The 14,713-nt window shown below is 45.7% G+C and overlaps 1 protein-coding gene across 3 annotated transcripts in view; it reads right to left on the bottom strand.

The window, feature by feature from the left end:
* The window catches only part of ESYT2 (extended synaptotagmin 2), a 202,168-nt gene extending 189,036 nt beyond the window's left edge, over window positions 1-13,132 (bottom strand). For all 3 annotated transcript variants that reach the window (XM_068235843.1, XM_068235844.1, XM_068235845.1), the window contains exon 1: window positions 12,513-13,132. In XM_068235843.1, coding sequence (XP_068091944.1) covers window positions 12,513-12,875 — 363 coding nt within the window. In that variant the 5' untranslated portion in view covers window positions 12,876-13,132. The remainder of the gene's footprint in view (window positions 1-12,512) is intronic.
* Window positions 13,133-14,713: the final 1,581 nt, after the last annotated feature.

The raw sequence follows: 14,713 nt of genomic DNA, 5'->3' as shown, positions 1-14,713 counted from the left end.
TTCTGCTTATTTGTAACACAAGAAGGAGGGTCTGGATTTATTAAAAACATTACTGCAGGAAAGACAATACAATTGACAAAGGTCAATAGTTCATAAATTGTAGTTCTGGCAACTTCAATGAATGTGCCATTGAGCAGAAACAAGAAAACAGTAAAAACTTAAAAAGTAGATTTAAATATAAAATAAAACTGTGGAATATCTTAAAAAGTCATTTTTAGGAAAATGGGGATCGATAGAATTGTTTATTTCATTAGTTTATTTTCACCTCGGGTGTCCTTTATCTGCTTGTAAGTCGCTTCTCTGGATGTGCATGTAGCTGCAACAGCGTTCTCCCCAGAATTTTTTTCCAACCGGGTGGCATGAAATAGTAGCCGGGTGGCATGAAATAGTAGCCGGGTGGGTTGAGATGAAAATGCAGGGCAACTCTGCTTACAGCATAGGAGGTGAGCCGATGACAGCCGGGTGGTCACCAAATCCAGCCGGGTGGAGCACCCGGCTAAAAGAGCCTGGGGAGAACACTGTGCAAGCATCCAGCACTTGTGGCAATCATTGCGTGTGCATCCATGCGGCAGGAGGCAAGCCCTGGATGCGACGTGCAGTATTGTTTTACTGGCAGTAACCGCACCACATGCCACTTGCTTGTTGCTTGCACCACATGCCACTTGCTTGCTGGTTACTAACGCTCTTATTCAGCAATCGGCAGCAAAACGGTGCATTAAAGGGACACTTAAGTCAAACAAAAAACATTAGTTTTACTCATCTAGGGTTTCCAATAGCCCCCTGCAGCTGTCCGGTACCCTCGCCGTCTCCCTCCGATTCTCCTGGCCCTGCCGGCAGCCCCTTCCTGTTTCGGTGACAGGAGCTGACAGGCTGGGGACGCGAGTGATTCTTTGCGTTCCCAGACACATTAGCACCCTCTATGTTGCTATATGGTATATGATATATGCTATAGCAGCATAGATGGCGCTATCGTGGCCAGGAACGCGAAGAATCACTCGCGTCCCCAGCCTGTCATCAAACCAGGAAGTGGCTGCCGGCGCGGCCAGGAGGATCGGAGGGAGACGGCGAGGGCACCGGACAGCTGCAGGGGGCTATTGGAAGCCCCAGGTGAGTAAAACTCATTTTTTTTGTTTGACTTAAGTGTCCCTTTAAGTATGCCATTTAGCAGTTTGTCTGAAAGAGGCCTTAAGGTGCCCATTATTTAATTATCAAATTTCCCGAATGATCCACCGTCTCATTGTTCCAATCAGTCAGAAACAAATGGGACCCGTTACGAAAAAAAAAGAAAGCCAGATACTTACCTAAGGAGAGGGAACGCTCTGGATCCTAATGTCAAACACCGCTACGGGAGAGCCAACGCTGGAACGGGCACCGGGACAGGAGAGGGAAGGCTCATTAGGACCGAGAGCCCTTCCTCTCCTTAAAGAGAAACTCCGACCAAAAATTGAACTTTATCCCAATTAGTAGCTGATACCCCCTTTTACATGAGAAATCTATTCCTTTTCACAAACAGACCATCAGGGGGCGCTGTATGACTGATATTGTGGGGAAAGCCCTCCCACAAGAAAAGTTCGAACTTTTGTGGGAAATAGCTGTTTACATCTGTTTCCAACTGCCAAAAACCATGCAGCAGCTACATCACCTGCCAACAGTAAAATGTTCACTGGAGTTCCTCTTTAAGTATCTGGCTTTCTATATTTTTTTTAACGGGTCCCCATTTACTTTCAGCCCACCAAGGGAGGGGAAAAATGATAACCAAATCAATCAGACTAAAATAATCATTCAGAAATTCAGATTAAGGGCCCTTTTCCACTAGCAATCGCTAGCGTTCACGCTGAACGCTAGCGATTGCTGAATCGCAATTACCGGCGATTCCCCGACGTTCACGGCCGCGATTTTGCTATGCTATGCACTGCATAGCAAAATCGCGGCAAATATCGCTCCGCCGCGCGTTCGCCTTCCCGGCAAAAACAAATCGCGGTAGTGGAAATGACCTACCGCGATTCCTATGTTAAAAAGCAAACCGTTGCGATTGTAAAATCGCTAGCGGTTTGCGTTTTTGCGATTCAGCCAGCGCTGGTGGAAAAGGGCCCTAATTGCGATTCAGCAATCGCTAGCGTTCAGCGTGAACGCTAGTGATTGCTAGTGGAAAAGGGCCCAAAGAACAATCATTTGTCATTGATTGGCACCATGCAGTCAATCGATTGATCCGGAGATTCTATCCTTAATGGCCACCATTAGATTGATTGCACACAACTTCTCCAAATGCAAATTTGATGTGACAGCCCATGATAGTCAATAGGCTTGTTTGCATCTAATGCAATTTCCGCATGTAAGCCGGGAACATATGGAAGTGCAGCATTTCTTTGCACACTGCACGGATTATCTTCTTTACAATCATTATCTACTTTGTCTAACTGCATGTGTTGTAATAAAGAAGAACCCGCATGGTGTGTGGGAAGATGATGGTTGTGTTGCCTGCAAGCAGCAAGTGTGAACCCTCCCAAATTCCCATACATCTCAGCAAGCCCCACCATGACAGAATTTGAACCAGGTGAGGGTGGCAAGTCTAATGACATCATAATTATTTTATTATTATTTATTGTATTTATAAAAGCGCCAACATATTATGCAGCGCTGGACATTAGCTTAGGTTACAGACAATATTTAGGGGTGACATACAGCAATATGACAATACAGGAATACATGCAAACCAGATCACACAGCACAGTATGAGTACAAGGTAATGCTAAGCCAGTCTCTGGACAGGAGCATGGAGTTCACTCAGATCCATAGGATGGGCATATGGTAATGGAGGTGTGTGAACAGGTAGGAGACATAAGGAGGAGAACCCTGCCGAAGGCTTACTATCATAACAGCTGAGACCTACTCTAAGGTTTTCCAGTGTTGTCAGTGCATCAACTCCAGCTCAATAAACGTGGTGTGCATAATTAAAGGTACTGTATGCCAAAATAAATTAATAAAATGCACACGTACAGATCATTCTGCATTAGTACAGCGGAACATTATTGTCAGTCTGGTAATCCAGGGGGTGGAAATGTACCCAACGCATCCAAACACATCCCGCGTTGACATGAAGGAGTTCCATTGCGTAGTGACGGTGTCAGGTGACAGGAGGTTGTTGATCTATGAAGGAAGCATTTGGCGCGGGATCACGATTGGATATTTAGTATGGGCACACACAGGAGCTGGCTGCTCTCCATTTCACAGAAGATGGTAATTTGTTCTTGTAATCCTCTCAGTTGAGAGGGAGTTTATGCTCTTGTGTTACAGTTTAGATGTGAATAAGAACCCCAGAGCAGTTTGAAGGGTGTTGGCTACTGTCTGGATGTCTGCCTAATCAATACAGCTGATGTGATTATATTCAGTGTTGCTGTGGACTTCCTCATAACTGTACGTGTTTTGCTGACCCGTTCACCACTGAGCAGTCTCTCTGTACCAATGTCTGAGGTGGGGGTGGATTTCTCTACTCTGTGTATTATGCCTGGTACACACAATGCAATTTTCCATCAGATTCGATAATTTCCGACAGGTCTGATCTGAGTTCCGATCATTTTTCTGATCAATTTTGTATAGAAAAGTGTTTGGAAAAGCAATCAGATCTGTCGTAATTAATCAATTTCACCCATCTATCTGACAGGAATAATAACAGGATAATGCGGGTTTCACACTGTAAACCGGCAGCAGTGGTGCGATCAGATGATCGCATCGCACTGCAATGCTAAAGTAGCCTTTGGGGATTTCCGCATTAAAGAGGAACTCCAGTGAAAATAATGTAATAAAAAAAAATAATCATTTATACATAATTATTTTTCAATGGGCAAACACTGATGTGTTTCATTTTTACAATTCTTTCCTCTCCCTGATTTACATTCTGACATTTACCACATGGTGACATTTTTACTGCTGGCAGGTGATGTCAGCGGATGGAGATGCAGCTTGCTTTTTTGGCACTTGTAAACAGCTGTTATTTCCCACAATGCAACAAGGCTCCCACAGTGTGATGTCAGTACCATGGTCCTGGAAACCGTAACCAAGAACTGAACTTCATCCCAATCAGTAGCAGATACCCCCTTTCCCATGGAAAATCTTTTACTTTTTACAAATGGATCGTCAGGGGGCTCTGTATGGCTGATATTGTGGTGAAACCCCTCCCACAGTGAGATGTCAGGATCATTCTGACATCACACTGTGGGAGCCTTGTTGCATTGTGGGAAATAACAGCTGTTTCCAACTGCCGGAAAAAAAAAAAAAACAAGCAGCATATCCTTCCACAGACATCACCTGCCAACAGTAAAAATTTTACCATGTGATAAATGTCAGAATGTAAATCAGGGAAAGGAAAGATTTTTCAATGGGCAAACACTGACTAAATCATTTATACATAATTATTGTAAAAATAAAGCACTTTATTACATTATTTTCACTGGAGTTCCTCTTTAAAGGCTCGTTTCCACTAGTGCGGCGTGCTTCTGGTAGACGCACTGAGCGGGTGGGCGGGATCGCAAGCGAATCCCATGAGCCGTGCCATGCACGGCTATAGGATTCGCAGCCTCCGCCGCGAATTCTGCGGGGGGTTCCGGCAGAATTGCTCCCGCAAGCGATTCCGCCGCGGTGCAGTCATCCCCTATGGCAGAGTTTCCCCGTGCGATTCATGTGCGGGGAAACTCTGCGGAAAGCGCGATAGTGGAAACGGGCCCTAAGTGAATGTAATTTACTCTGTATTAGCCTACAGACCATGAAAAAGCCAGATCACTGAATTAATGAGCTTCCGCACAATGTCACCACCAGTCACAAACCTGCAGTATAAAAGCGTTGAAAGATGCGGACACAAGTCTCTCCATTGTATCAGATGTGGTCTTGGTCAGGTGCCAGGCAGGAACTCAGTTTCCACTGGGCTGAGCTCATGTGGCAGCGTCACACCTATTTACCAGATCAGGTATGTGGCTAACAAACCCCTACTCAGCCTTCTGTGAGAAGAGTATACACTGCACAGCCAAAACATTCAAACCACCAGCCTAGTATTATGTAATGTCCTCTTGTGCCACTAAAACAGCTCCAGGCAGTTAAGGCATGGACTGCACTAGACTGCTGAAGGTGTGCTGTGCTCTCTGGCACCAAGATGATAGCAGCAGATTCTTTCAAGCAGACCTGAACTCAGAACGTCCTCTCTGCTCTAAAAGATACACAACAGCATAATAACCTTTAGGCTGGGAGCACACATGGCTGTGCGTGAAAGGTTGAGGGTTTTTTTGTGCGTTTTTAGTGCGTTTGCGTTAGCAGTTTTTTTCCCTAGTATGCTTTTTTTAGGGTTTTGGGTGAGTGTGTTTTGTAGTCGTTTTCCAATTGCGTTTTATACCAATCACTAGGAAGCCAACAGGAAGCGGAAATACATCACACAAAAAAAAAAGCATACAAACGCAATACATTGCGTTCCCATTGACTTTCATTATATGCGTTTTTTATGCATTTTTAAATATTATGCAACAAAACCAGCGTTTTTAAAAATGCATATTTGAAAACTCATACAAAACGCATATGTGTGCCTAGCCTTAAAGAGGATCTGTAACCTCAAAAAAATCCCCTGGGGGGTACTCACCTCGGGTGGGGGAAGCCTCCGGATCCTAATGAGGCTTCCCACGCCATCCTCTGTCCCACGGGGGTCTCGCTGCAGCCCTCCGTGCAGCCGTGACGTAATATTTACCTTCCTGGCTCCTGCGCAGGCGCTCTGACGGCTGTCGGCTCCGAACTACACAGAAATACCCGATCGCCGTCGGGTCTGCTCTAATGCGCAGGCGAAAGTTTCCGGCGCCTGCGCAGTAGAGCGGACCCGACTGAGATCGGGTATTTCCGTGTAGTTCGGAGAGGAAAGCAGCCACAGCGCCCCCGCTGGAGCCAGCAAAGGTAAATATTGAAATTACAGTCGGGCCTGTCGCCGGGTGTTCAGAGGGCTGCAGCGAGACCCCCGTGGGACAGAGGACGGCGTGGGAAGCCTCATTAGGATCCGGAGGCTTCCCCCACCCGAGGCGAGTACCCCCCAGGGGATCTTTTTCATGTTACAGAGTCTCTTTAAACAAAAAACATTTGTTACGGCTGACACAAATCCTGCAATAAACCTGCACTGTTTCTACTTCCTGGTTCATGGAAGCAGACATATTGTTAACAGCCTGTGCTTTCAAATGGGCTTATCTGTCATAAACAGTCATGTGACACAGGGGAGAGATCAAATCCCAACTTGTGATTAGACATAAATGAGGTGGAATTAAACAGGCTAAACTCTCTAAATACATACAGGGAATTTGACATGAGAGGCATATGGAGGCTGCCATATTTATTCCCTCTTAAACAATACCTGGCAGTCTTGCTGATCTATTTGGCTGTAGTAGTAATCACAAACATGCAGCTAATCCAGTCAGATTTGTGTCAGAAAATCTCATCTGCATGCTTGTTCAGGGCCCACTGCTATAAGTATTAGGGCACCCATACATACATCTAGCAATTGTAATGGCCGATCGATCGAGAGACAGATCTCCCTCTGATGGAATAGAGATCTGTTGGTCATCATAATCCTAAGGCTGATTTCAGATCAATTTCAGCATGAAATCTTGTGTGAATCAGCCTTGTGACACTGCCTCACCTGCTTTCCCCCTCACGTTTTATGCCCCCTTCCTCCCTACGGTGCCCCAAGCAGTCCCACTTTATCTGCCGCCGTCCGCACTGCCTCCATGCTCCTACTTTCGCATTTGCACTCCCACGGAGATATAGCATGTGGGTCACATTTGTGACATCACACACGTGGCCCACATACTACATGCCGGAGGGATGTATCTAATGGTTGAATTGGCAATACATTGAGTAATGTATGGCTAGCCTAAGGGCTATGTCACCAGACCCATACATACTTACAGTATATCACCTGAAACAATAGCCTTTTCTAGTCAGTACAGGTGTCCTCTGACACTCACCAGCTGCTCGTTAGTGACTGGGCATGCTGGAAAAACATGTTATAGCTATTGTTATGTCCTGCAGCAGGTGACAGCAGCTCGGCAATACTTACCCTCACACCTCCGCTCTACACAGAGCAAGAATCTGACTCTGATGCGTAGAATAAATATTACCTAATGTTTTTGAACAATTTTACAGCCAGTGAGATAACTAACTTAAACATCCCCATTTGAGATAACTAACTTAAAACATCCCTGTTTACACACCTGACAATGATGGGAAGTTACACAGCTGAGTGTGTGAGAGCAAAGAATTTGGGCAGAAACCAGACAATTTAAAGTCAATGACTAATGCCTGAGCTATCCCAAAAGCAAGACTCCCTTTGCTCCACATGATCTGGAGAGACTGCAATGTGTACAAATAGGGAGAAGGGCTCAGAAGCTTGTACAGAGAGCCAAGGGACTGAATACACAGATTAGTACTGTAATATAAGCATCTGCATTCCAGTATTGATCAGCCAAGTACAGTGAATGCCACAGCTTGGCTATGGGTTGTATAATCACAAACGCAGTCCAATCTATTACAGCCTCTCCTAGAGGTCCATCACCTTGCTAAATGCCCAAGAGAAGAGTTATTCCCCTTGTCCTCCTACACAGCCATTCTGCAGGAAAAACAGCACTTTGGGAGTGTTTTCCTTAACTCTTGGAACCCTGCATTACTCAGCCAGAGAGATCAGCCGCAGGCAATTCCTGATCCTGCAGAAATGACAGGCCACTGGTTAGGCTGTCCTGCGAGGGTTATTTTAGGCTACCATGGACGCTCACGTAAGCAACGATAATGCTGCTACTGATGTTGCAGAACCTAGTTTAGAAAGCGGTCAATTACTGGGACGTAGTCATAGAAGGGTATACAATAATAAAGTAATAAGCTGTAGCACCATTTCTTCTGTTGTTATTATGCACACATAGGCCCATATGCTATTCACATTTTATCGTGAGGTTTCTCCTAGGTGATGTTTTCACAACTCTTTATAAAATGCCTTTTAAACCACCAGCAAGTGAGAAAATACTCCAAACTATTTTGATAGTGCTTTTTCACTAACTCTTAGGTACGTTTTCCATTGTAAAACGCTTAAAAGTTATTTTAAAGAGAATATGAAAATTATCTCCTAGAAGATAACTCAAGAGAAAAAAAATTCATGTGGGCCTTAAAGTGTACCTGAGACGGGATAATTGGGTGCATTTATACTTACCTGGGGCTTCCTCCGGGCCCATGAGGTGCGTGGGCTCCCTTGTTGTCCTCTCCAGCTGCTCCATTCACTGTATTTCCCTCCCGGTAATCTGGGCAATCGCGTGCTTCTGCACATCTCTGCCCGGGAGCATTCTTGGCATGCGCAGTACTACAGCACCAGCGCACAATGCTCCCAGGTGCGGGAGCGTGGCAGGGGTACACACACAGCCAGGCAACGCATGTGCAGAAGAGCACGGCTAGACAGATTATTGGGAGGGATATCCAGTAAACAGAGTGGCCAGACAAGACGGGGGGTGAGCCCACACACCTCATGGGGTTGGAGTAAGCTCCAAGTAAGTATAAATTTGAGGGCTGGGACCAACTGAGAGTGCTTTTGCTGTGCTTGCTGATTGGCAATGTGCTACACCAGTAGATTCCTAGGGTGGTGGTCCAACTATCCGTAGCCAAATCGCAAACGCTAACTTGCGATACTTCCATGATTTAGCAAATCGTGGGCACTTTATGATTGACACAAAGCACCAATAGTGGGTCTCAGCCCTAACTGTGCAATCTAATAATCTGTAGTATGAGAAGGGAGTTAAGTGGAACAGGGTCGTTCCCCACACAAACGACTTTTACTATAGACTTCCTATGTCTGAATCTTCTGCTACTTCTAAATACGAGTTGTGTTGACTTGATAACCAAAGACACAGACATTCAAGTTCCACCTGCAGATGGTAGGCTGGCAGTTGTGCTAGCAGATGTTCCCAAAGACACTGCAAACGCAACACACACTAGATTTGAATCACTCGGGGTGATTGCTCATAATTGCGTAGTGTAAGCACATATTGACACATTTGTCCTCATATTCAGCCAGCCACAATAGAATATCCCACAGTAGGGAGCCTTCTGCTCACCACTCCCCTCCAGAGAACAGAACAGGCAGTACAGTTGAGTGAAGAGCAGTGCGCCTGTACAAGGAACATTCCTAAACTTTCACCCAAAAAAGATCACAAACGACTGTAGTGGAACAGCATCTAATAGCCAAGTTTTAGCTAACCTCGGGTAAAGGTTCAGCAGTAAATAAGAGAAGACGAAACAGCTACACATTTGCAATGCCTTTTATCCAATGCTAGGATGACAACACATCTTAACAGATCGATTTTTCAGCCAAGAATTATCAGTTCTTACAGCAGATGGTCAAAACGCAATCTAAAGGCAAGCTTTTTTTTTTTATTTTTTTTTTTTAATCTTGTCTAACATGGGGGTCAATAAAGGGCACTAGTTTAGTTTAGGGGACCCAGCAGGAAACCTCATAGGGACTAGTTCTCCAATCACAGCACAAAGCGTTGGGATTGTCCAAACACTGTGGGCGCAGTTTACTACAACCTATTGGAAACCTAGTGGTTTGTGAGGGGGCTGTCCAACCAATCATGTTAGCAGAATTTCTAATAAGAGGATTCCTGCTGAGTCCCGTAAAGTAGACTAGCACCCAGTAAAGTAATTATTATGCAATGAAGAGAAGTAAATGTGCAGCAAAGTATTTATTCTTTGTTCTCACCCTTGAATTCAATGTTTGTAATGAAATCAACACATTAACCTCCAGGAAAGCATATGCCCTGCTGGTACATTTAGCGGATCTGATAAATACGTGCCAGTGCATAGCCAGCATAAAGCATTGATAACCAGGCTGCCAAGTATCTACCATGCCCAGCTGGAAATACGTGCCACCTCCCTTACTTGTACTGCCCATAAACAAAGAGCCGGACTCCAACAACCTGTGGCATCAGAAGTTCCATAAATAGATCACCACCCAGGTCTACCCTGGCATGCATGAACTTGTAGTTCCACATTAGCTCTTCAGAATAGACGTGCTCCAGACTTCACCTTTAGAGTTTTATTTTTTTGTCAACTAAAATGAACGGTGGCTGAACCAGATTATTGCTCAGGGCTAATCAGATATCTGACTACCTTGTTCAAAGTTCTGGTTTGGCAGATGCCCCAATGTACTAGCCTATGTGTCAAACCAGCCTATGAGTCGAACATAGGTAAAAAGAGGTACAGTAGGATAGCGTTAGGCATAAGGAGAGGGAGGATAGCGTTAGGCATAAGGAGAGGGAGGATAGCGTTAGGCATAAGGAGAGGGAGGATAGCGTTGAGGTGCATACACACATCAGACTATAGTCTTTGGAAAATGAAAGATCACAGACCAATTTTACCCCCTTCCATGTAGTATGAGAGCCATACCTACACAGTCTTTTCTATGGAGCTGAACTCCACATCAGAAAAAAAATCTTTGCAAGATGCTGCGCACAAACATGCCGCACACACTCAAAAGATCTGTAGCTGCAAAAGATCTGTTCCTGCAAAAAATCCATTCCTGCAAATTGCAATGATAGTCTATGAGATCTGCAGATCATCATACACACATGATTTAACTGACATTCATCTGCAGATCAGATCCACCAGGATGGATTTTCAGATCTGCGGATGATTGCTTGATCTGCAGATGAATGTCAGTTAATTCATGTGTGTATGACGATCTGCAGATCTCAAAGACTATCATTGCAATTTGCAGAAATGGATTTTTGGCAGGAACAGATCTTTTGCAGATACTGATCTTTTGTGTCTGTACAGCATCTGTGTGTGCAGCATCTTGCAAAGATTTTTTTCTGATGTGGAGTTCAGCTCCATAGAAAAGACTGTGTAGAGTATGGCTCTCATACTACATGAAGGGTGGTAAGATTGGTCTGTGAGCTTTCATTTTCCAAAGACTATAGTCTGATGTGTGTATGCACCTTTAGGCATAAGGAGAGGGAGGATAGCGTTAGGCATAAGGAGAGGGAGGATAGCGTTAGGCATAAGGAGAGGGAGAATAGCGTTAGGCACAAGGGCTCAGGCTCTGTCCGTCTGGCTCCCCCATAGCGCTACCATGGTCAGAGGCACTCCCGGCGACCGGACTGCACAAGCGCAGTACACCACAGACTGGAGGACTTTCTGGGGCGAATTGTGGAGGATCCAAACAGCGCAGAAGGCAGCGATCAGCCTGGAGGGGGCTGGAGGAAGCCCAAGGTATGTACATTTATTTCTCTTCAGGCCATCTCAAGTTCCCTTTTTTGCTGGGAATACACGACAGGTTTCAGTCGATTTACTGTCCGGCATTATTTTTGATCGATTTTCCAATAGATTTTCTTATCTTTTCTTATCAATTTCCATTCACTTCCATGAGAAATCGATCAAAAAAACAATCGAAAACAAGATCGAACCATCTATCTGCTGGAAAAATGTATAATGTATTCCCAGCATGGCCTTGTTCACAATGCGTTTGGCTCGCGTGTCCATCCGCGGTGGGCTTTTGTTCCGGGCTTTTTTAAAGCGTTTTTCTGTGGATTTTCTGTGCAGTCGTTCATTTTTCTAAGCGCTTTTGCATAGCACTTCCGTCTTTTGATCCGGAAAAATAAATACAATGTATTTTTTTAAACGCTCACGCAATCGCTTGCCAAAGTGATTTTGTGAGCGTTTTGAGTTTTTCCTATACCTTCCATTGAGACAAATCGCCTCAAAAATGGCCCAAGCACCGCATTTCAAAGCGGGTCGCAAACGAACCACTCTGATATGAACGCTCTCATAGAGAATCATTGCACAAGCTCTTTCAGGGCGATTTTGAAAATCTCCTCCGCTTAAAATTTTACAAAACCGCCCATAATGTGAACAAGGCCTAAGGGCCCGTTCTCACCTGAGCGAAACCGCTAGCGGTTCTGCAAGAACTACTACACAATGTAGCGAGTGGCAGTGTTCTCACTGCCGCGGTTGCGGTTAGAGATAACCGCAACCGCGCTGCATGCAGCGGTTTGCCGGCGACGAGCGTTCCACGGTTTGCGATCGTGATTAGCGTGCATAGCACGCTAATCACGATCGCTCCAAAACTGCCGCAATGTCCAATGATTTTTCCGTGCTAATCGCGGGAAAATCACTCCCGCAAAACGTTTTGCGATTTTAAGTGTGAACGGGCCCTAAGAGGGGGTTAGTGTTAGGCAGTTAGGCACTAGGAGGGTGGTGGTGTTAGACAAGGAAAGGTTAGTGTGAGAGTAGGAGACAGGTGAGTCAGTGTAATGTAGTGTTGGTTCAACAATGTAGGACAATTGACAGACCGAATGAATACATGAACGTAGGTTACTTTGAGGATGTAGGCTATTTCTTTGGAGCACCACCACCAATTCCAGTTCTTGTAGAAGAAATATCTTTTGGCAAAGCAGATGATTTGCTGATCTGTGCCGATTACCTCTTCTACACCCAGCAGCACCTCCCCAACTCACCCAATCAGGCAGGTCTGTGGTCTTGATGGTGTGTTTCACAGCCTTCTCCTCATTCTCCAGGAATGCCAGCGCCCTGTGCCACCTGGAACTTTTCCCCCCTTTATTCTTCTTCCACCAGCTCAGGAAGACCAGGGCGATGAGCAGCCAGCTGAAACTGAGTCCGAAGTATCCGAGCACATAGACGGGGAAAATCAGGACGAAAGTCTTGGCAAACTGGTAGAAGAGTCCAGCAAAGTCCACACTGATCATACCAGGCTCCTCGGGGGGCACCACGGCAGGCGGCACCCCTGGGGGCTCTGCTCCCTTCTCCACGGGGGGTTTGGGAGCCTGCGAGCCGCTGGCTTCCTGGGACATCCTGTACATTGATCCGCCCGGTTGGTTCAGGCAGGGAGAAGGAATGCGGGTAGTGTGTGTATGTAAGTGTATAGCTGAGATCTCCCCCTCTGCCCGCAATCAGCACCAGTCACCCAGCAGCCACCATCAGGAAGAGCCCCTGTCAGCCCCCCTCCCGTCCGCGCAGTGCTGAGCTGTCCCCTGGCAGTAGTGCCATGCACACGGGAAGGCGATGGCAGTGCTGGCTCTCCCAGCTCCAGCAGCTCCTCTCACTCCTCCCACTGGCCAGCCAGCCACAGTCTGCTACAGGAAGGATGCGCCAGCCTACTCTACTCTGCACCTTTTTTTTCTTCATCAACCAACTTTATTCACACGCAGGAGAGGACACTGAAGAAGAAAGTTCTTTTATGCGCGTTTTCTGTATTGAAAAACGAAACCAGTTGTATAATCAATGGGCTACTTTATGCTGGGTACACACGATGAGATTTCCCGTTCCATTCCCGGATCGATTCGATTAAATCAAACATGTTCGATTGGATTTCGATCGATTTTTTCATGATAGGTATGCAAAATCGACGGAAAAAACGATCGAAATCCAATCGAACATGTTTGATTTAATCGAATCGATCCGGGAATCGAACGGGAAATCTCATCGTGTGTACCCAGCATTACCTTGAAAGGATACATGCATAGCTCCCTACTGTCCCTCTTTTGGAGGGACAGTCCCTCTTTGGGAGCTATGTCCCTCTGTCCCGCTTTCCTCCTCATTTGTCCCTCTTTCAGGACTTGTCCCACTTTCTCTGTAAATATATATATATATATATATATATATCTCTACTAAAAAAAATGTGTTTGACTCTAAACTTTATTCCCATCCATTTCAGCCCGCTGCTATTTTTCACCTTATGCATCTGAGTAATGTTCACCTCCCATTCATTCGCCAATAACTTTATCACTACTTATCACAATGAATTGATCTATATCTTGTTTTTTTTCGCCACCAATTAGGCTTTCTTTGGGTGGTACATTTTGCTAAGAATTATTTTTTCTAAATGCATTTTCACAGGGATATTACGAAAAAAGTTGAAAAAATTCATTATTTCTCAGTTTTCGGCTATTATAGCTTTAAAGGGGAACTGAAGAGAGAGGTATATGGAGGCTGTCATGTTTATTTCCTTTTAAGCAATACCAGTTGCCTGGCAGCCCTGCTGATCCTCTGCCTCTAATACTATTAGCCATAGCCCCTGAACAAGCATGCAGCAGATCAGGTGTTTCAGTGGTTCAGACTTATAAGTCTGATCTGACAAGACTAGCTGCATGCTTGTTTCTGGTTTTGATCAGATACTACTGCAGAGAAATAGACCAGCAGGGCTGCCAGGCAACTGGTATTGATTAAAAGGAAATAAACATGACAGCCTCCATATACCTCTCTCTTCAGTTCCCCTTTAAAATAATACATGCTACCATAATTAAAGCCAATGGGTACCGCTGTAAAAATAAAAAAGTCAGATACTCACCTAAGGAGAGTGAAGGCTCGGTCCTAATGAGCCTTCCCTCTCCTCTCCCGGTGCCCTCGATGCTGCGCTGGCTCCCCCGTTCGCGTCCGCCGCCGCAGGGACTTCGGAGGTCTTCGGGAGCACTCGGGCTTCCGAAGACGGGCCGCTCCATACTACGCATGCGCGATTGCGGAAATAGAGGGCGCTCGCGCATGCGTAGTATGGAGCGGCCGTCTTCGGGAGCCCGAGTGCTCCCGAAGGCTTCCGAAACATCCCTTCGGCAGCGGAAGTGGCAGTATTTGACCAAACTGGTCGAGTACTGCTACGGGGGATCCTGCGTGGGACCGGGCACCGGGAGAGGAGAGGGAAGGT

The sequence above is a fragment of the Hyperolius riggenbachi genome, chromosome 5 (assembly GCF_040937935.1).
Source record: "Hyperolius riggenbachi isolate aHypRig1 chromosome 5, aHypRig1.pri, whole genome shotgun sequence".
In the NCBI taxonomy this organism is placed as follows: Eukaryota; Metazoa; Chordata; class Amphibia; order Anura; family Hyperoliidae; genus Hyperolius; species Hyperolius riggenbachi.
The sequence above is the reverse complement of the archived record's forward strand: the minus strand, read 5'-3'. Positions and strand labels throughout refer to the sequence as shown.